General features: G+C 50.3%; 1 protein-coding gene across 2 annotated transcripts; it reads right to left on the reverse strand.

Annotated features, from left to right (window-relative positions):
- Positions 1-9,928: 9,928 nt before the first annotated feature.
- On the reverse strand, positions 9,929-16,350 carry NPY4R2 (neuropeptide Y receptor Y4-2). 2 transcript variants are annotated; one of them, XM_070431983.1, is made up of 3 exons: positions 16,214-16,350; positions 14,911-15,042; positions 9,929-14,037 (listed from the first exon to the last, which is right to left on the reverse strand). In XM_070431983.1, exon 3 carries the CDS (start codon positions 13,995-13,997, stop codon positions 12,870-12,872), a length of 1,128 nt encoding a protein of 375 aa, XP_070288084.1. In that variant the 5' UTR covers positions 13,998-14,037; positions 14,911-15,042; positions 16,214-16,350; the 3' UTR covers positions 9,929-12,869. The 2 variants fall into 2 exon arrangements, with proteins under 2 accessions (XP_070288084.1, XP_070288085.1); XM_070431984.1 differs by lacking the exon at positions 14,911-15,042.
- Between the last annotated feature and the right edge of the window lie 6,645 nt (positions 16,351-22,995).

Raw genomic sequence — 22,995 nt, forward strand, 5'->3', positions numbered from 1 at the left:
GACCATTACCTCTGAATAGTTAATACACTGATGAGAGTTCCAGCATCCCCTCCGTCAGGATGTGAGTGAGGCCCTGCTGCCAGTTGGCAGCACACTCTACAGCGAGCACCAGGAACCTGGGGAAAGACAAGTATTCCATTTTGTTCCAGGTCTGTGGGCTTAATAAGTGGGTCTATAAAAGAAAAGGTAAGAAATCCTTTGTAGATCCACCTCCCACCCCCTCCCACTCCTCACCTCCGAGTCATAGAACCTGAAGGGGCTGCAAATGGCATTACAGGGTGGCAACAGGCCGCTGGCCGTCACAGAGCACACTATCTGGGAGGGAGATTGGGTTATCACAGGGCTTTCACCGGAGAGCTGAAGTTCTTTGTTCTGAATGCACGCTCCATTTTCAGTGTGGTTTCCTTGGCAGTTCAAAGAATGACTAATCAAATGCCCCATTACCAGCTTTATGAGTGAAAGGAAATGTATTTCAAGAGAGCTTTGTGTTGGTACCCAACTGCACTGATAAACTGTTTTCAGAGTCTGATGGGAATCAGTTTCAAAATAAACGGTGACATTTAAACAACAAAAGCCTCAAGGGCCACGATTACACAAGCACCCTCTTGCTCTGTGGTTCATTGGCAAGTTCACCTGCAGGTGCCTGCTCAGATGCCCAGGTAGGAAGTGCCTGGCAACCAAGAACGTGCCTTAAAAGGCTCTTTGAAGCCTTTTCTGGGTCTCCTCAGGTCCCAGGATCCCCGGTCTGCTCTATGGCTGTGTATTTCAGCAGCTGTGAGATCAATCAGAACCTTGAAGCGATATTCTGGGAAGAAGCCCCACCGCCAGGTCAGGCCAGGCCAAGGGACTTGTCACCAAAAGATGTCTAAGTCAGCATGACCTACTTAAGACGAGAGGACCCCTGTGTTCATTCCCCCACTGCCAGACTACCTCTCAGCAGGGTGAGAATCAATGATTCTTCTTGAAGAACTTCCAGTCTTTTCAGCATTTCTCTCAAGCATCATTGTACCCCTGCAAAGTAGCAAGTCACAGTGAAAACTTCCAACTTTTAGCCAAGATGCTTGACCTTGAAGCTGTTCACTCTAAAGAAGTGAGGCCACAGAACACCAGTGAAGGAAAATTTACCTGGTGTCACTCTGGGCTTAGCTCTGGGGAAATAGCTTCTGGGCTTGACTTGTTCTGCCCTGTCCATCAGGGCCTCTGTGCTGGACACTGTCCTACCCATGTCCCAGGACCCCAACTTGTTTGCTGACCTCAGTGTCCTATAATCAGATTCAGCTTTGGAAAACTGGAATTCCTTTGGCCCATACCCAGCTCCAGATCGCCCACCCCCAAGTCCAACCACCTCCCAGGCCCACCCATCAGCATGGTCTGCTCAGGCCTTGGCCAAAGCTCTTCCCAGAGCTCCAGGTTCCAGGTTCAAGTATCTGACCATCCATCTGACCAACCAGGAGTGCCTCAAACACAACATGACCAAAGATAAACTACCCTCCGAAAGAAAACCCCACTCCAGCTCACTAGGCGGACCAGACATCTACTCACTTTTCCAAGACTGAACCTCAGGATCATCCTTCTCCTCCACACCCGTCATTCTGTCCATTCAACACCTGCATATCTTTCCAATCCATCCTCTCCTCCCCACACCTACTTCCACTTTTGTGTTTTACCTGTATGGCATCACTTCCTCTGGGGACTTCCTCTCACATCCATGTGTTTCAAGTGTGGCTAACCACATCACCCTGATCCAAGAACTGAGGCTGGATTAAAGAAAGTGTTCCAGCAACTTGGCCAAGGCAATAAGTTTAGGCTTGAGCTATCAGAATCCTCCCCAGAGTCTGACTGGGCATAAAGAGAAAGTTACCCTCCTCCCTGTGCTTGTGGGGACCAAGGTAAGGCAGGAGCTGTGGAGCCTCTTAATGCTGCATAGAGAGTGTGAAGCCATGAAGAGACCAGCACAATCGAGGGATTAGAGTGAATGGTGGAGAAAAGGGAGCAAGGAAATAAGTGCCCTGATTCTATTGTTTGAACCACCCAATAAACCCAGCCTAAAGCCAAAGGGTTTCCTATGGACAACCCCATTACATGGATCTATACATTTCCTATCCTATCTAATAAAAGAGAAACATGGTAATTAGCCATACCTCCGCTACGCTTCCCATTGGCTAATCAGGGCTATATGCAAATTAACTGCCAGCCAAGATGGTGGCCGGCAGCCAGGCAGCTTGAAGCGAACAAGGAGGCTTGCTTGCTTCAGTGACAGAGGACTCCAATGTTCCCCGCCTGCCGCTGCCAGCCTCTGAGCTTGCAGTTTGAAACATTGTTACAAATATAGAAGCTAAACAAAACCCCAGAAACCTGCTTTCAGCCAGCCGGGATCTCAGAGCTGGAGTTGAAACAGTGTTTCGATTATAGAACCCAAACAAACCAGATACCTGCTTTCAGCAGCCAAGGCCTCAGAGCTGGAGCCAAGCCTCAGAGCTAAAGCTGGCCCAGAATAAAAAAAAAAAAAGGAGCGGTTGGGAGCTTCAGTCACCTGCCAGCCTGAAAACAGCCCTCAGCCCCTCACCCACACTGGCCAGGCACCCCAGTGGGGACCCCAACCCTGAAGGGCGTGTGACCAGCTGCAAACAGCCCTCAGCCCCTCACCCAGACTGGCCAGGCACCCCAGTGGGGACCCCCACCCTGATCCAGGACACCCTTCAGGGCAAACCAGCCGGCCCCCACCTGTGCACCAGGCCTCTATTCTATATAGTAAAAGGGTAATATACCTCCCAGCACTGGGATCAGTGGAGCTGTGAGGCCTCCCGGCACCGGGATCAGCATGACAGGGGGCAGCACTCAAACCTCCTGATCGCCCTGCAGCTCTGTATGTGACAGGGGGCTGGGCCACAACCTCCCTATCCGCCCTGCTCTGTTTGTGACAGGGGAAGGCGCCCCAACCCCCTGATCGCCCTGTGGCTCTGTGTGTGACATGGTGTGGTGCCCCAACCCCCTGATCGGCCCTGCTCTGTGTGTGACAGGGTGCAGCACCCCAACGCCCCCCCCCACGGGCTCTGCTCTGTGTGTGACGGGGTAGAGCCATAACCTCCCCATCGGACCAGCCCTGAGTGGGACAGGGTGCAGCACCCCAACCCCCTGATGGGCCCTGCTCTGTGCCTGATAGGGGGGAGCTCCCCAACTCCCTGATCACCCTGTGGCTCTGTGTGTGACAGTGGGCAGAGCCCTAACCCAGTTATTGGCCCTGCTCTGTATGTGACAGGGTGCGGCGCCCCAACCCCCCCCCCCCCACGGGCCCTGCTCTGTGTGTAACAGGGGGCAGCGCCTTAACCCCCTGATCGGCCCTGCTCTGTGTGTGACAGGGTGCGGCGCCCCACCCCCCCCCCCCCCACGGGCCCTGCTCTGTGTGTGATGGGGTAGAGCCATAACCTCCCCATCGGCTCTGCTCTGTGTGTGACAGGGTGCGGTGCCCCAACTCCCCTATCGGCCCTACTCTGTGAGTGACAGGGGGGAGCTCCTCAACCCCCTGATCGGCCCTGCTCTGTGCATGACAGGGGGGAGCTCCTCAACCCCCTGATGGGCCCTGCTCTGTTCATGACAGGGGGGAGCTCCCCAACCCCCTGATCGACCCTGCTCTGTGCGTCACAGGGTACGGAGCCCCAACCCCCCAATGGGCCCTGCTCTGTGAGTGAAAGGGGGTAGCGCCCCAACCCCCTGATTGGCCCTGCTCTGTGTGTGACAGGGGGTGGCACTGCAACCTCCCCATGGACCCTGCCTTGAGTGTGACAGGGGGCGGTGCCCCAACTCCCCAATCGGCCCTACCCTGAGCATGACTGAGGGTGGCATCGCAACCTCCCGATCCACCCTGCTCTGTGCATGACAGGGGGTGGCGCCCCAACTCCCCAATCAGCCCTGCTCTGAGCCCAACCAGGGGCTGCACCTAGGGATTGGGCCTGCCCTCTGCCACCCGGGAGTGGGCCTAAGCTAGCAGGTCATTATCTCCCGAGGGGTCCCAGACTGCGAGAGGGCACAGGCCAGGCTGAGGGCCCCCCCCCCCCGAGTGCACAAATATTTGTGCACCGGGCCTCTAGTCTATATATATAAAAGCCTAAGCAACCATTTGACCGTTCGACCGGTAGCTATGATGTGCACTGACCACCAGGGGGCAGACTTTCAACACACAGGCATGGAAACATGGAACAGACTGATGAATCTCAGAGGGAAGGGAGGCGGGGGAGGGAGGGAAGAGATTAACCAACAATCTTATATGCATACAGTGGGGTCCCTCAGCCTGGCCTATGGGGATCAGGTTGAAACCAGCAGTCCGACATCCCCCGAGGGGTCCCAGATTGCAAGAGGGTGTAGGCCAGGCCGAGGGACCCAACTGGTGCACAAATCCGTGCACTGGGCCTCTAGTTTCATAATAACCAGTTTGAGTTGGGGTCTGTCTCTAACAACTGTGTACCTGACTGCTCCACAGTTCACATGAACAGGTTTCCCTGCCTTCTATCTTATCTCCTATATTAGTCTGCTAGAGATGCCATAACAAAGGATCACAAAGGTAACAACAGAAATTTATTGTCTCAAATTTCCAGAGGCTGGAAGTCCAGAATCAATGTGTTGGCAGGATTCGTTCCTTTTGAGAGCTGTGACGGATAACCTGCCATGCCTCTCCTCTAGCTTCTAGTGGTTTGCAGGCAATCTTTGGCCTTCCTTGGCTTATGGAAGCATCACCCAGATGTCTGCCTTTATCTTCATATGATATTCTCCATGTATACGTGTGTGTGTCCAAATTTCCTTTTACTACATGTGAAGAATCAGAAACCAAGATGCAAAGGGTCACAGTCAGCTGGGACCTGAATCCTACAAAACCAAAATGCCTGCACTTCACACACAAGAGGTTGAAATATCATTCCCCACTGATCAACCACAAAGGGTGTGCAATGCATTCACTCTACAGATATGAAAGCCCTCTTCTGAGGGCTACATAGTGAATAGAACATAGAAGATCCCTGCTTTCTGGGGTTTGCCTCCTAATGAGGGAGTGAGACACTCAACAGGAAGGTAAGTAAATGTGTGTGAGCAGGTGTGTGCTAAGTCCTATAGCATAAAGTAGGAGTGCAGAGGTGGGGGTCTATTATTACAGTGTGGTTGATGAAGTAGTCATCTGATAAAGGCTCACTTAAGGTGAAGGGAGCAAGGGAATAAAAACCAGAGTGGGAAGTACAAAGGGCTGAGGTAGGAACAATCTCAGAGTGTTTAGACAGCAGAGAGAAGAGCACTGCTGAAGGGAGTGGGTGAGGGAAAGGGTGGTAGGAAGTGAGGTCCGAGAAGGAAAGACAGCCAGTGTGGACAGGGAATTTTGCTTTGAGTATAAAAAAGCCAATGACCGGCTTTGATCTGACTCAGACTTCAAAGGGTCACTCTGACTGGTAGAGATGATGGTGGCTTGGACCAGGTGACAGAGCCAGGAGCAGTAAGAAGTGGTCATTCTAAATACATTTTGAAGGCAGAGTTGTGGGTTGTGAACAAAGGGTTGATTCCAAAGACTGTGGCCCAAGCAAATGAAAAGAGAAAGAGCCATTTCATAAAAGAGGAGGGACTGATGAAGAAGAGGTGAAGACGCAGATCAGGAGTCTGCCTTTGAAAATGCTGAGCTTGAGATGCCGACGGGGTGTCCAGTAAACACAGAGCAGTAGCTGGAGATACAAATCTGGAGAGCAGGGAAAAGTCCTCCCATGCTCTGGAGATTCACACCTGGGAGAATTAGACAGTTAATCACTCAGTTGTGTGAAAAGCCAGGAGACTGGATGAGCCCACCTAAAGAATGAGAACAGATGGGCCTTCATGGCTCCCTGGGACTTGCCAATGTTCTAAGGTGAGGGAGATAAGAGTCTAGAGAAGGAGCCTGAGAAGAAAACAGGGAGAACCATGAGTGTGGTGTCCTGACCAAGCCACAAGCAGAAAGAATTTCAAGGAGAAGGAATTGAGTAACTGCCAAATGTTGCTAATTGGTCACATAAGACAAGACTGAGAATTGACCATGGGATCTGGCAACATGGAGGTCACTGGAAACCTTGCAATGAGCTATTTGGATGAACCGGTAAATACAAAAGAGCATGGGAGGAAAGGAAGCAGGGATTTCAAGATTAGATAAGCCTTTGGAGCAGTGGTTCTCAACCTTCCTAATACCATGACCCTTTAATACAGTTCCTCATGTTGTGGTGACCCCCAATTTCATTGTTACAAATTGAACATAATTAAAGCATAGTGATTAATCACAAAAACAATATGTAATTATATATGTGTTTCCCAATGGTCTTAGGTGACTCCTGTGAAAGGGTCTCGACCCACAGGTTGAGAACCGCTGCTTTGGAGGAATTCTGTGTAAAGAAGAGGCCAGAAAACTCATGATGCTGGAGTGACAGTCATAGGTAGATGAGAGGGGAGGTGACCTAGAGAATAATGGAGACCTCCAGCACTAGTCAGAGTGTAAAGCACCCCTGGCTCTTTGGAAATGTTCAGCAGCTCACATCCAGAGCCTTGAAAAATGCCCATGCCCTTTGACCCATTAATTCTACTTCTGAAAATCTCTTCTAAGGAAATAATTCCAAATACAGAAAAAGCTCTCTGCATAGAAGCTCATCACAGAAATATAGGTAATAGGTCTAGAAGCATCTAAAAATGCCACAACAGATGAGGAGGAGGACACAGGACAGATCTAGTCACTGGTCTCTGAGCTCCATGAGGACAAGGACAGTGTTTGTTTTATCTACCACTGTCTCCCCAGTCCCTACCATGTGTCTGACATCATTGTTAAACGAATGAATAAAAAGTGTTATAAGGTTAGGCAACAAAAAAGATATAAAATAATCCTTAAGGAGAAACCAAGATGGCGACATAGGTAAACACAGGAAATTGCTGCCTCCCACAACAAATTTAAAAATACAACTAAAAGACAAAACGGACATCATCCAGAACCACAGGAAGGCTGGCTGAGTGGAAATTCTACAACTATAAGGAAAGAGAAAAGCACACTGAGACTCAGAGGAGGTGCAGAAGTGCAGAGGTACGGAAGCGCACACGGCAGGGGCTGGCGACTAAGGACTCAGCTGTCTTTTTTAATCAGGAAGGAGTCACAAGCCCCCGACTGCTCTGAACTCCAGTTCCGGGTGAGTCTCTGGGGACCCAGACTCATACCAGGAGAGACTGGACTGTCTGGTGGCGGACAGAACTCAGAACTCGAGGGCGGGTTTCTCTCGGGGGTGCTTGCAGCAATTACCGGGACACTGAGACTCAGGACCCCTTAGGGCAGGGCTGAGGATCAGCCATAGCTGCTTGCTCCGCCCTGTTGATTCCCTGAGATCCCGCCCCACCCAAGCTGTGGCAGAGGCTTTTGCATATGAATGCCCTGGTCCTTTGCAATCTGAAAATTACCTAACAAACTGCAGCTGGGCCAGACAGACCCAGAACTTCCAAGAGAAGGTCCAAGGCCCCACAGCAGCTTGCATTGCTTCACAGCTGGGCCTCATTTGGGCACCTCCAAACCCCAAACAAGGAAGGGGAATCTTCAGATCACTTCGTAGCTCCTGCTGGGTAGCCTCAGGCAGAGGCTAAATTAGCACCTCCTTAGATCCAAGAGCCAGTGTACCCAGTGGTCAGAGTGGGACCATCCGGATTACAACTCCTCAGATCCACAAGGGACACACTCAGGGGGCAGACTCAGTGAGCACAAAAGCCCCACTGAAGCAAGTCTTGCCTCATAAGGGTGTCTTCAGCACAGAAGTTCTCCCACAGTAGACACAGCTGATTCTCACAGCCAATTGGCCTGGAGGTCAATTCCTTCCAGTGATACCTACAACAATCAAGGCTTAACTACAACAAGACTCTGCTCAAAGTCCACAAAGGGGTGCACCAAGAGTGTCCACCTCAGGTAATTGGGGAGGCTGAGCCACTGGGGCCTATAAGACTCCTAGCACAGAAAGCCACTCTATCAACACAGGGAAGCAGCCAAAATGCGGAGACAAAGAAACAGGTCACAGATGACAGAAATGGAGGAAAGCAAACGACTGGATATAGAGTTCAAAACCACACTTTTAAGGTTTTTAAGAACTTTCTAGAAACCACCGATAAATGTAGTGAGACCCTCAAGAAATCTAGTGAGACCCTCGAGGTTATGATAAAGGACCAAGTAGAAATTAAGCATACACTGTCTGAAATAAAGAATATTATGCAGAGTTCCAACAGCAGACTAGAGGATCACAAGAATCAAGTCAAAGATTTGAAATACGAAGAAGCAGAAAACAACCAACCAGAAAAGCAAAATGAAAAAAGAATCCAAAAATAGTGTAAGGAGCCTCTGGGACAGCTTCAAGTGTACCAACATCAGAATTATAAGGGTGCCAGAAGAAGAGAGAGAGCAAGATATTGAAAACCTATTTGAAGAAATAATGACAGAAAACTTCCCCCACCTGGTGAAAGAAATAGACTTACAAGTCCAGGAAGTGCAGAGAACCCCAAACAAAAGGAATCCAAAGAGGACCACACCAAGACACATCATAATTAAAATGCCAAGAGCAAAAGACAAAGAGAGAATCTTAAAAGCAGCAAGAGAAAAACAGTCAGTTACCTACAAGGGAGTACCCATACGACTGTCAGCTGATTTCTCAACAGAAACTTTGCAGGCCAGAAGGGAGTGGCAAGAAATATTCAAAGTGATGAATGCCAAGAACCTACAACCAATATTACTTTATCCAGCAAATCTATCATTCAGAATTGAAGGTCAGATAAAGAGCTTCACAGATAAGGAAAAGCTAAAGGAGTTCATCACCACCAAACCAGTATTATATGAAATGCTGAAAGGTATCCTTTAAGAAGAGGAAGAAGAAGAAAAAGGTAAAGATACAAATTAGGAACAACAAATACACATCTATCAACAAGTGAATCTAAAAATCAATTGAATAAATAATCTGATGAACAGAATAAACTGGTGATTATAATAGAATCAGGGGCATTGAAAGGGAGTGGACTGACTATTCTTGGGGGTGAAAGGGGTGTGTGGGATGCGGGAAGAGACTGGACAAAAATCATGCACCTATGGATGAGGACCGGGGCGGGGGGTGGGGGGGGGTGTGGGCGGAGGGTTGGGTGGGAACCGGGTGGAGGGGAGCTATGGGGGGAAAAAAGAGGAACAACTCTAATAATCTGAACAATAAAGATTTAATTTTTAAAAAATTAAAATAAAATAAAATAAAATAATCCTTAAGTACCCTATATAATAAAAGGCTAATATGCAAATTGTCCTCTCGATGAGGAATTCGACTGGGAGTTCCACCAGGGGGTGGGGCCGGCTGGCCAACTGCCTGCAGCCCCTCTCCCAAGCCAGCCCCGCCCCCGATTGGACCTCCCACCCTGATCACAACGGGCCAGCCAGACCCCACTGGTGCACAAATTTGTGCACCGGGCCTCTAGTTATATATAACTATGCTTAAGTATGATATACTAGAGGCCCAATGCACAAAGATTCATGCAAGAATGGGCCTTCCTTCCCCTGGCTGCCCGCACCGCCTTTGCTCCAGCCAGAGCTGCCTTTCCACCTTTGCTCCAGCCCAGTGCCGCCTTTCCACTTTTTCACGCTGCCCAGAGGCCCCACAATGCAGGCATTCTGCACCACCCCAGCTGCTCGGCGCCTGCATATGCAAATTAACCTGTCATCTTTGTTGGGTTAATTTGCATACTCGCTCCTGATCGGCTGGTGGGCGTCAAGAAGGTAAAGTCAATTTGCATCTTTCTCTTTTATTAGTGTAGATAACAGTATGACCTCAATCATGTTTAAAAAATAATAAAACTGAACACTAGATAAATAAAAACTAAAGAAATGGCTCCACAAAATGTAAATAATGATTATCTTTCTGTAGAGGAACTTGATTTCCTCTTTCATTTTATTTTTGTGTAGTTTGCATATTTTCATGATTGAATATGATTTGTTTTACAATGGAAAAAGCAAGCAAGGTCATTTCTTGAGAAAGGAAGGGCTAGAGTTAGATGAGTTAAGCTCACACCATCAGGATTTGATAAGGCGTTGCACTTGTTAATGGTTCCCAGGCACTTTTTGTGGGTGAGAGTCTCCATGTGCTGCCATGATGCTCCTCCGAAGATGGGCTCCTCTCACTACCAGCAGGGACAGGTCCTTACTTGGGCCAGCAAAGGCTCCTCTGGGAGCCTGAGAGATTCTGTTCAGGGGAACCAGCTTTTACTGCAGCATTTTCTGAACTCTTAATCAGCTGTCAAAAATAAAATCCAGCAGGACAAAACACTTGATGATACAGTTTTAAGTGAAATAGAACAGAATACAGAGAGGCATGTTCATAAGAATATAACTATGCAAACTGTTTATTTGGCAAATATTTATTGAAGGAATGAAAAGACTTCAGAAGAAATATGTTCGTATACAGCCAGAGAAGAGACAACCAACCAAAACTTTTTCATCAATACCACTTTAAAGCCATATCTCCAGAACTAGGATTCCTAAAGGCCAATGCCTGGTGCCACAGAGAGTATCTTCACATGCTCCAAGTTCCAGGACAAACTGTTTTTTAGAGCAGAGCTTCCCAAACTTGCATGTGTGCACCACTAACTTGGAGATTTTGATAAAATGCAGATTCTGATTCAAAAGGTCTGGGGTGGGAACACCAAGTTCTGCATGTCTGACAAGCTCTGGGTGATGCTGAGGCTGCTGGTCTTCTGAAGACACTCTGAGCAGCAAGTTCCCGTGCTGGGTAGCCAGGCAATTCCAAGGGTCATTGGGAACCAGGAACAATAGGCAGCCATCTAGGCAGGCCGTGCCAACTGAAGCAAGGTGAGGAAAGCAGAGATAACACTTAATAAGGCCTCTACCCACTACCCCAATTCCTAATGCCCAGACCTTCACCAGATGCATAGCCTGGTCCCTGGTCCTCAAGCATCTTGACACCACTGAGAAGAGTGATGTGAAGCAAACTCCAGGCAATTTCATGGGATATAGAGGGGCCTGAGGCCTCTGGTTCCTTGGGGAGCTTGGTCAATGACATCTTGCTGGGATGGGTCCCAAGCCTGGGTTTTCTGGCAGGTGGTTGCCTGGAGCAGCCAACAGCAGATGGCACCATAGAACAAGCACAAGTTGCATCCAAGAAAGTGTCAACAATCTTTCCAAAAACTAGGACAAAGTTGAAGAAAGAAACAAAATGGGAGAGTGGCCAAAACCTGAGACAAAACAAACAGCCCCAGGAAGGGGGCTGATGACTCAAAGTGCAATTGTCTTGGGTGTTGGCTGCACAGGTTCTTGGTTAGGGGCCAGGCCAGAAAGACAATCAGATATGGCTGTTTCATCTCCTGCTTCCTGGCCCTTTGCCAGTCCCAGGAGCCTCACAGTGAGGCTCCTCTAGAGTTATAGGCACCTGAATACCCTGCCCTGGGAGGCCATGATGGGTCCAGCCATTGTCTGTTCTGCTGGAGGGTGGGTGGGTCTGGGCAGGCAGAGTCAGGCCGGTCATCCCATCCAAAGTGGTCCATGAGCAAGCTTGACATTTCCGCTTTCTGCAAGGACAAGCTATCTGGTTCACACACAGATGAAGCCTTGGATCCAGCTCAGCATCCAGAAAACTGCCCCATGACTTCCAAGGTGAGATATTCATCCTCATCATAGCCCTTACACCATTTTCCCTGGCTGGAGGAAGGGAACCCTACTGCTTTCAGCCTGTACTCCCTTAAGCCAAGAATTCCCTGCCCCTCCCACTACCGAAGGCCACTGCGAGGCCCAAAGATGTGAGGAGGCTTTGGAATAATCATGACACATCACCTAGAGTAAGTCAGTTCCATGGTCAGAGTGTGGAATGAAGGAGGCTTGAGTCACTGTAGGCCTCAGCAGTGGTCGACACTGGGGGGCGGGGGGCGGTGTCACAGAGTCACTGGACAGCTATCTTGTCAAGAGAGGTCCTGGGAGGCAAGGACGGGCAGATAACGTGGCTGCAGCAACCTGAGCCCTTCCCGTGCTTGAGCATGACACAGGGCACCAGTCCTCAGCTAAGCAGGCACTTTTCCCATCAGCTTACCATGCAAAGCTTTCTGGAGCTCTCTCCCTGTGCCAGGGCCTTTCTGGGGCATGGAGGATACAAGCTCTACGACAATGCAGATGTCACCTCAAGGTCCTCACAATCTTATCAAGGGGAGATACTTACAGGCTTATTTCCATACAAGATGGCAGATGCAGTGAAAGAGGAAAAGGATGGAATAGAATGTGAATCATATAATCCTGCTGCTCAGGGCTGATTTTCCTACTTCAGAGGGCTGTGAGGACCCAAGGCTACCAGAATCACTGTCACTGGGCGTGCTAATCAAATAACAGTAACCCCACTGTCTTGCCTCCAGAGAATCCTTTACCGCCTATATCCACAAGCATCATCTCTCACAGAGGTTAGGGGCTGACCAATCCAGAGCTCTGACTCCATGTGCTCCTTCCCTCACCCCACAGTGACCTTGCAGTCTCATTGGTAGAAGTGGAATCCCTGGGTTCCCAAGCCGGACATCTGTTGCTGAGTTACCAGAATGAACCCTGCCTGCTACTTGCAGACCATCTCTGGCTCTGGCATCTGCTCAAGCTGTAAGGCATACTGTGACCCAAAGAATCCAGACTCAGAAGTTCCCCAGGAACAAATTGCTGAACCATCTGAATGTCAGGCTTCACAAGGCAAATACATGCAAAAATGGGCTCTTGCCAGCCTACCTGGGCCCCAGAAAGCCAGTAATATGGAGTATCTCCCTCAGCTTACACAAGCCCACTTAACGAAGTCAAGGAGCCTGGCAATGAGCAAGGCAAGGAAAAGCTTTGAACCTGGCTACATGGAGTTGGACCTGCAACTGAGCCTCAGAGACCCTTTGGAGACTTCCGTGTGTACTGTGGACAGGGGCAGGTGCTCCAGCTCCTCCAATGGGGTGCTCTTCTGGCAAGTCAGCACCAGGGCCTTGACCTCCTTTTTGAAGTTGGTGTTGAGAAAGCCATAGATGAAAGGGTTGACACAGGTGGAGGCCATGGCCAGCAGGTGGCATACCAAGAAGATGAGGTTGCCATGACAAATGGGGATGGCCTCATGGTACCAGTCCTCCAGGCTGTTGAACACATGCAGGGGCAGCCAGAGCAGGGCAAAGGCAGCCACCATTGCAACAAGGATCCCATTGATCCGCTTTATCTGCCAAGCCTGCGAGCTATAGGTGCCCTTGCGGAACACCCGCCTCTGCTTCCGCAGGCGCTGGTAAATGCGCACATAGCAGACCAGGATGAAGGCCAGCGGGATGCAGTACTGGCAGAGCAGCAGGAAGGTGGTGTAGATGATGCGGTGGTGGCTCAGTGGCCAGGACTCGGTACAGACCACCTTATCGGCCAGAAATTCCACAGCCCTGGAATGGTTCTTGTGAAAGACATTCTTCAGAACACTGTTGGCCAGAAAAGGCAGGGAGAGGAAGCAGGCAATGATCCAGATGACCCCAATCCCCAGGTAGGCCTGAGAGACACTGGGCTTCCAGCCTGTTGGGTTGATGATGAGCTGATGCCTCTCTAGGGCCACAAGGACAAGAGAGAGGATGGAGACTGTCACTGACATACACTGGATGAAGGCTGACATCTTGCAAAGGGCCTCGCCAAAGATCCAGTAGTCCATGATGGTATAGATAGCCGTGAGCGGCTGGCAGATGAGGCACATGAGGAAGTCGGAGAAGGCCAGGTTGGCAATGAGCAGGTTGGTAACATTAACATTCTCCTTCTGCCTAACCATCACACATATCAGGCAGAGGTTGCCCAGGACTCCCACAATGGTCTCAATGCTGTAGGAGGTAACAATAAAGACCATCAGGTCTGTCGAATCCTGGCAGTGGTCAAAGAAGTTGTACAGGATGCCCTTTGACTTACTCCTGTTTTGACTCTGTGGGAATCCTGGGAGCAGCAAGGATGGAAAATGAGAGCTATTCATGGTGCATGTGAGAAGATTCCAGGAAGTTCAGTGGTGACAGCTGCAAAGTAAAGAAACAAATAGCACTCAGAGCTTGTGCATCCTGTGTGAAATCCAGGGAGGAGCAGGGTTCAGGGAGCGATGTTTGCGGCTGTTTGGTCCCCAAGGCTGGGACTTAGAGGACCTTAGACTCAGAGATGTAAAGCAAGTTGCCCATAGTCACACAGCTAATAAGTTATGATGTCCAAATTCAAATCCAGATCTGTCTCATGCCAAAACTTGTTCCAAAAATTGCCTCTGACCTTTGGCCTGGAGGCAGTTTTGATAATAAAAAATATGTGGATTATTGTATGCAAAGTTCAGGGAGAGAATTGCTCAGGGAGCATGAGTAGAAATCTCCTTGTCAAATTTTATCCAAATAGGGACAGCATCAATGTCAACGTGTGCTAAGGTCCTTCCATCGCATGCCATTCCTTTTAGGGCAGACCAAAACCTCGGGTGTGACACACAGCACCCTCCTGGCCTCAGCCACTACCTGCCCTGCCAGCCTTGTTTATGGGATGACACATGGCAAAGGTGAAGACTGCCAGGTATGCAAAAACTGTGTCATCAGCACACTGGCTCTCTCTTCCTGCCCGCCATGTGTACACACCTACCTGGCCAGGGTCATGGGATGCCCACCGCTCTCGCTAGGGGCTCCCTCCATGCCTATACTCAAGTCACCTGAAACAGCTTGCAGTTCCCAAATACACCAGCCTGGCCCACACCTCCGTGCCCTGGCACCTGCCCTTTTCCTCTGGTGCCTCTGCAACACCAGGGACCCTCTGTCAAGATAAATTGGAATTTGGACTCCAGAGCCTCCAGGTGGTAATGCCAGTGACAGGTGTTTTGAGATGGAGCGCCACCATATCATTGCACACATCATGTGACTCACCGTCCTCATCAGTCCTCTAATCCCCATGAATCCCACAAGCAGTTCTCAACCTTTGGGGAGCATCGAATCACTCCAGGCACGTTGCAAGTGCAGGTTCCAGAGCCTCTTATCAGGAGATGCAGTTGAGTGAGCCTGGAATGGGCCCGGAAATCTGTATGTTAACCAGTGGCCTGTGTGATTCTGACACTGGGCTTCCAGCCTCTTGGGCTGATGATGAGCTGGTGCCTCTCTAGGGCCAGGAGGACAACACATGGTCCTGGGGACCCATTTCAATAACACTCTCCACAGAGAAATGCTCTCACATATTCTAAGTCCCATACAATGGTCTCGTCTATTAGTGAGCAGGTATCTGTTCTCCATGATCAAGTGCTAAGTTAGCGCAGTTATTACAGAGTATGGGCAAAATTAGCCAGATGAGCAAAATCTATTTGTCGGCCATCATAAATGTCACTCCCCATGCATTTGGTGTGGCTTATACAAATGAGTCGATTTGGCCAGAACAAGATCAAAGCATGAGTCCCACTGACAGCCCATGGCTTATTTCGGTTACCAAGCCTCAGAGGTAAGAAGATTTTTCTAGCACCATAGTCATCTGGCAAAAAGGACCATTGGAACTGGATGTGATAAAATGAAATATACCAGGGCCAAATGTAAGGTCTAGTATCAGGGTCAAAAAACAGCCACAGCTGCCCAAACTGTGGCGGAGGCCCCGTGCTCAGTCAGAGCAGCAAGTGGGACAAAACCCAGGGCCTGGCTGACCACCAGCCCAGCGGGTCCGAGGCAGGGAGCCCGCCAACGCTCCACCTGGCCCAGGGCAGCACAGTGGGAGGAGGACCAGATGGGAGGACCTGCTGCATTCACTCCGCCGCTCAGTAAGCACGTGCCAAGCCCATGCTACACACAGGGCTGCAAAGGTGACACAGACATTCTTGCCCCCAGACCAGAGGAACTGACCACAGGAATGCAGATTGCACCTCAAGGCCACCTTGCCATCGCCCAAACCAGAGGCTCGCAATGCCTGTGCGCTCTGGATTTAGCTCCCAGGCAGCTCCCGAGGTGGGAATGCCCACCTGCAACCATGCGGGAGGCCTCCGCTGCAGCCTGCCACCCGCTCCCCCCACTCCCCCAAGCTCCCACCCCCCACCCCCCGTCAGAGGAAAACTGGTAAGTAATACAAACACTAGCAAACGCTCAGGAGGGAAGACTGGAGAGAGGGACGTCTGCTTTCTTTTCTGAAATTTCAAGCAAACAGCTCCTGTCCCCTAATGCCCGCGGTGCCCAGACACTTCCCAGCACGCCTTACCTCCTCTCCTCGGCTCGGCTCGCAGGTGAGGCAGCGCCTAGGTCGCAGGCGAGGACACGAGGCTGCCTGCGGGAGCCCAAGTCCGCCGAAGGGCGTGGTGCTCCTCCCCGCCCCCGCCGGCGGCTCGGACCCGGGCTGTGAAGCCCATCCGGCGCCCCTCCCAGTGCCTGAGGCTCCCTGGCGGAGCTCTCGAACCCTAACCCCAGCCCCTCAACCCCAGGACCCACAGGGCGCACCGCGTGGCCCCTGCCGGCCGGCCGAGGCGCCTTCTGCGTCCAGAGCGGAGCCACCCTGGCCTTCGGCCCACCGCCCGCCGCGCTCCCTCCCGCGCAGCCCGCTCCCGCCCGCCGCCCGCGAACCGCCGCCCGCGAACTGGCACTGCGCTGCGCGCTCTCCCGGGAGCCACGGGCCGCCGACCTCCCGGCACTCCCCACGCGCACCCAGTAACCCCAGGCACTGTCCCTGGCGCCGCGAGGGGAATGGCCCGGAGCTGTGAGCGCGGCCCTTTCTAGAATGACAGCTGCCACTTAGAGCAGGTGTGCATCCTGCAGGCACCCCCGCCCGCCTTGGTCATCACACAGCTCCAGGAAGCGGACTCATTGAGCTCCTTTTCCACTTGAAGCCAAGTGAGACTCAGAGAGCGAGCGCCTTTCCCTGCTCCAGGCCCTCCCACCCCCCCACCCCGCCCCAGCCCGGCTTGAGTCCACACACAGCGCAAGGTCTGACGAAGGAAGGAAGGAAGGAAGGAATGCAATTGGTGCGACCACATTGTAATAGTGGCTGCCGGCATCTAAAGTGCAGAATATTCCCTGTCCAAAACCCGCCCAGCGATAGACACCTGTTCTCTGTGCGGGAAAGAACGAACCTGCTCCTCCTGGGGCCCTGTGTGGGCTGAGCTGCCTGCAGCCTCCGAGGCTTGTGATGAGCCCTGCGAGGCAGGCTGGCACGTGACCATGTTTGAGAACCACTGCCCGGGGCACAGAGACCTGGACCTGAGCCCTAGCCCCCATGGGTCAGAGCGCAGCAGAGGAGGTGAGAGGGCGGTGAGAGTAGTGAAGGGCTCTCCAGGCGGAAGAACCTGCTCTAATTCCACCCTCACCCTCACCTGGGAAAGTATGGTCAGCCCATTTCACAGATGAGAAAACTGAGACTCAAAGAAATGAAGTGACTTGTCTCAGCCATCTAACTTCTAGATGGTGGCGCTGAGATTTTAACCCACAGTCCAAGCTCCTGCTCCCTTCCTGAGAGGGAAAGGGAGCTGCTCACAGCAGACCTTCCTAGTTGAACCAACACCACAGGAGCTCAAGGTGCTGCGGAAGGAAAGAGCACCCCCTGGCGGCAGCACAACTGGAGCCAGGGAAGCTCCCCAAGAAAGCCAAGCACACAAGCAAGAAGCTGGGAGGTCCTCCCCCACACTGTTGGGGCCAGGACCCAGCCTGGAAGGTCCTGCCAGCCGGCCAGGCGGCATGCTGCAGTCTCTGGGAAAGGGCTCAGGAGGCTTTCCCCTGCACCATAAAACGGGCTTTGTCTGACCTAGACATTGACCCTCAACAGCTTAATGAGGGACCTCACTTCCTGTCCCCTTGGGAATGTTCCACGTCAATCACCTTGGAGTGGAATGGGCACACTAATCCCTCAGGCATGTTTGGCCCTCAACAGCTCTCAAGGTCAGTATTCTCCTTGGCCCATGAGAAAGCTGAGGGTCAGGAAAGGGGGTGGCCCCAACCAGCCCCTTTGCTGGCAATTACTGTACTGGCACTACCTTGAGGTCCAGTGTGGTGAGCAGTCACATGCTGGACTTGGGAGCCAACTCGCCAAGCCTCATAGTCTCTTCTGTAAAAGGGAGTTAATAATAAAATCCACCTTGAGGGCTTTTATGAGGAGAAGTGAGGTGAGATGCGAACAGCTGCTGGCACAGCCCCGGCAGGAAGCACGTCCTGGAGATCTGGCTGTTGTTATGACTCCTGTGTCCTGTGCTTGTCTACCTCCCTAAGTTTCCACCTCCCCAGCTCAGAGCAGTCCTGTCTACTCTAGTTTGAAACTCTCTGGCTGCACGGCGGACCCACACCTCTCACCTGAATTCGTCCAACATGATCCTGATGGGCCCCAGGTGCTCATCCACGGTGAGCTTCTAAAATCAGCCTGTCTTTATTTGTCCTTAAGTCCTTCTAGGGCACCTCCCCCAGACACCTTCTCCTCTAAACCCTTTCATTTTAGGGAATACCATTGCCTTTCACATGGACTCATTGAGCTCCTTTTCCACTTGGAAAACTACTCATTCCTGGAGACCCAGCCCATATAACCAGCCCTCTGTGAAATGTCCCTAACCCTCCTTTTGTTCATTTTAAGGGACACTGACAAGTTTGCCCACCACACAGACAGCTCCCCAGCAACTGCCCTGCTTTTCTCCTGCAAGACCCATAGCAATGAAAAACCTGGCCAGCTCCTCAGGAAAACTCACCAGTTCCCAGTCTTATGAATGGAGAGTCAAAGCATTCCATACGCTAGGAAATCTACAGCACAAGAGAGGTGGGTCAGAATAAATAACAATAGTGATCAACCTTAAAAGAAACTGAAATAACTCTGAGCACAGGACAGAACTTTAAGAGATTAGAGGAGTTGTTGATTCCATAGAACAAGAGCACTTGCTGGGAAACAAGAGACCAAGAAAGCAAGAAAAGGACCCTTGACAATTAAACATGATTGCTGAAGTTTTGTGTTTAACATAAAAAGTGTTATATATACACTGAGTGCCAGATTATTATGACCACCTGACATTTGTAGGCAAATTAGCTGTAATTTCGCGCTGAAGTTGCTAGAGGGCCAGACCATTATAAATAGGAAAGTGGGTTTACCACGACAGTAGAAGTGACTTTTTTCTGAAGATATGGGTAAACAATGAGATTTAACAACCTTTGAACATGGGAGATTATATATATATATACATATATATATATATACACACACATACACACACATACTGAGTGATCAGATTATTACGACCACCTGACGTTTGTAGGCAAATTAGCCATACACTGCATCGTATGGGATATGGAAGCCGAAGGCCTGTTTGAACACCTTTGTTGTCTGCAGTTACCAAGATAAAACGTCTCCAATTCGCATAGGAACACAAGGATTGGACAGTCTAGCATTGGAAAAAAGTCATGTGGTCTGATGAATCATGTTTCCAGTTGCATCATGCAGATGGCAGAGTGAGAATTTGGCAGAAACAGCATGAAAGCATGCACTCCACATGCATGAGTACAACCCTTCAAGCTGGTGGGGGCAGTGTTATGGTTTGGGGCATGTTTTCCTGGCATGATTTGGGCCCTTTAATTCATGTGGAACAACGTCTGAATAGCACAACATACCTAAGTATCGTTGCTGATCAAGTTCATCCTATCATGTTGATGGCATATCCCAATGGAGATGGCTTCTTCCAACAAGACAATGCGCCATGCCACGGTGCTCGTATTGTGCACGAGTGGTTTCAAGAACATGAGGGAGACTTTACCTTGCTTAGGTGGCCCCCACAATCACCAAATCTCAATCCAATTGAGCATTTGTGGGACAAAGTTAAAAGAGCCATCAGGCAGCTGGTTCCATAACCATCAAATCTCACAGAACTGGACAGTGCTATTCATCAGGCATGCTGTCAGATTCCTCACATTACCTTTCAACATCTCGTGGAATCAATGCCAAGAAGAATTGCCGCAGTATTGAAGGCAAAAGGTGGCCCAACGAAGTACTGATGGGGTGGTCATAATAATCTGGTCACTCACGTTCAAATATAGCCCATGTTCAAAGGCAGTTAAGTCGCGTTGTTTACCCATATCTTCAGAAAACAAACACTTCTACTGTCATGGTAAACAACCTGCTTCCCTATTTATAATGGTCTGGCCCTCTAGCAACTTCAGCGTGAAATGATAGCTAATTTGCCTACAAACGTCAGGTGGTCATAGTAATCTGGCCACCATATATATATATACTAGAGGCCCGGTGCACGAAATTCGTGCACTGGGGGGTGGGGTTCCCTCAGCAAAGCCTGCCCCTCAGTCCAGGAGCCCTCAGTGGATGTCCTACTGATGGCCACAGTCTGGCAGCAGAGGCTCGAAGCAGGCGTCGTGTGTGTGTGTGTGTGTGTGTGTGTATGTATGTGTGTGTGTGTATGTGCCTGCTGAGGCCTGCCCCCAGCCGAGCCACATAGGCTCCGAGCAGTTGCCGTGTGTGTGTGTGTGTGTGTCCCCACTGGTGGTCTGCTCCCAGCCACATTGGAGGCTCAGAGTAGGCGCTGTGTGTGTGTGTGTGTGTGTGTGTGTGTGTGTAGGCTTGGAGCAGGCACCCCTCTCTGTTGATCTCTCAGGCTCCTGGCCTCCACTGCATGTTGTACTCTCCCTTGAGCTGTGGCCAGGGTGGGGTGCCCTTTCCTGCTGTGGGATCACCGGGGCAACCCAGGGGCAGGCGCACACGGGGGCTGGCTAGAGGCCGCCCTTTCCTGCTCAGTGATTGCTGCGGCGATCCATTCAAGCAGGCGCACACGGGGGCTGGCTAGAGGCTGCCCTTTCCTGCTGTGGGATCTCCGGTTGCTGATCCAGGGCAGGGGCGGCCAGGGAAGAGGCGGGTGCCCGCCTCTTCCCTGCCCCTCCAGCTTCTCCTATCATGGGCAGGGGGGTGGGCAAAGGCGGCCTAGTTCTCCGATCCAGGGCCAGGGGCAGTGCCTCCCGGCTCTTGCCTGCCGCCTGTGTTTCCAATCACCGTCTTTCCCCTATGGCCTCCCATTATTGTGCCTATGTATGCAAATTAACCGCCATCTTTCTTGGCAGTTAATTTGCATATCACCCTGATTAGCCAATCAGAAGCGTAGTGGAGGTATGGTTAATTACCCTTTTTGTCTTTTATTAGATAGGATATATATATATATATATATATATATATATATATATATGTATATATGTATATATATATATATGAAAAGTGTTTTAGTGGATGGGATGAGAGGACAAGGTAAGGATATGTCTCAAAATATAGAGCAAAAACACAAAAACATGGAAAACATGGAAGCAAAAATAAAAGACATAGACAATGAGTGCAAATGATCTATTACCTGATTGATAAAATTTCAAGGCAGGAAGAACCATGAAAATGAAAGGTAGCAGCCTAAGCAAGGAACAGAATTCAGCCCCAGAAAGTTAAATGAAGAAACATTAATGGGATAATAACATACAGGGTTAAGGGAAAATACAAGAAATGGGGAGGCACCCAGATGCTAGAAGCAGTTACCACCCTACAGCGAGGGTGAAAAACTGTCATTAGAGCCAGGCACTGCGATAGCCTGGAGGCATGCCACCACCAGAGACTCTGCATTGAAGCAAGGGAAGTAGGAGAGAAGAATACCAACCCTCTCCCACTTCCAGTCTCCTATGGGTTCCTGTCATTGACCAAATCCACCTGGAATCCAGGCAGCAAAGGACCATCCAGCGTCCTGGGCAAGGAGGAGGGCAGAGAGCAATGCTGGAGGATGGACTTGTGAGGACTCTAAAAAAAGATTAGCCAGCACAAGAAATTCTCAACAATAAAGGAGCCACTCCCAGGGATGGAGATTGAAAGGGCCCTCGGGGTGCTGTCCTAGACAGGTCACTGTAAAATTTTAGAACACCAAGGATAGAGAGAAGAATCTAAAATGATCCACAATTGGGGCGGGGGGAGAGTTGCATACAAAAAGAAAAGGATGAGAATTGTCAGCAAGCTAGGGTGATAGAAGACTATGACATGATGGAAACATATTTTAAGGCTCAGGGAAATATACTTTGAACCTAAAACTCTATTTTAAGCTATGCTATCATCCAATGTAAGTGCAGAATAATGATATTTCCAGATTTGCAAGAACTCTTTTCGTGAACCCAGCATAATTGACATTAACAGTAAAACGGAGACATGCGATGAAGGAAATGGTGAGCCAACCCATAGCCTGGAATTTTCTCTCTCTACTCAATAATAAACCAGCATTACTTCATCCTGGGGTTAATTTCAGAGATCCATGACATCATCAAGACTTCAAAGATGCAGTGCTGGGGTGCCTATCATATTCCCACTTGACTCACCTTTTTAGCCTATGAAGCAAGTTGCTGAATCCTGGAGAATGACTGTGAATTATTATCAATTTCATCAGGTGTTGACTCCAATTTTAGCCACCTGTCCAGAATTGATATAGAACAACTTAACCGCCCCTGGCACTTCGTATGCAGCTATTTATCTGGTTCATGCTTCTTTCCCTCTACAGCAGCTTGCTTTCACATGGCAAGGGTAGCAGTACAAAGTCAATGTCCTCTCAGGCTTTATCTGTTCTCCAGCTTTCTGTCATAGTGTAGTATACAGAGACCTTAATCATCAAACATCTTCAGACAGTACGGCCCAGAATATTGATAACAGTTGCTTATTAAGCAGGAAAAACCTCCCTGGCACCTAAGGGAGGTTTCCAGAAATCGATGGCACAACCTGAGCTGCCCATGGCAGAGTTGGTGCCATGTGGCCCTCAGAATAAAGTTGGGCACAGAAGCAGCACTCTGTGACCTGGTGGAAGTGATACAGATGAGAGCAGGATTGAGCAGCTTCTGAAGGCACGAGGAAGTTCAGGAGCCAGCCTCTCAGACTCACAGCCTCTCCCTGCCCAGGGTTGCCTCTCCCTCTGCCTGCAGCTGCAGACAGTACACATACATGGGCCTGGTGACTCAGGGTCCTGGAGGGTGTGCTGGGGCCATCTAGAAGCAGACTGTTGCAGCCTA

The sequence above is a fragment of the Myotis yumanensis genome, unplaced genomic scaffold (genome assembly GCF_028538775.1).
Source record: "Myotis yumanensis isolate MYYU_CA2020_CCGP unplaced genomic scaffold, mMyoYum1.0.hap1 SCAF_13, whole genome shotgun sequence".
In the NCBI taxonomy this organism is placed as follows: Eukaryota; Metazoa; Chordata; class Mammalia; order Chiroptera; family Vespertilionidae; genus Myotis; species Myotis yumanensis.

Excerpts from the sequence above, each read along its gene's own strand:
- NPY4R2 (XM_070431984.1), bottom strand. The coding sequence starts at position 13,997 with ATGAATAGCTCTCATTTTCCATCCTTGCTGCTCCCAGGATTCCCACAG.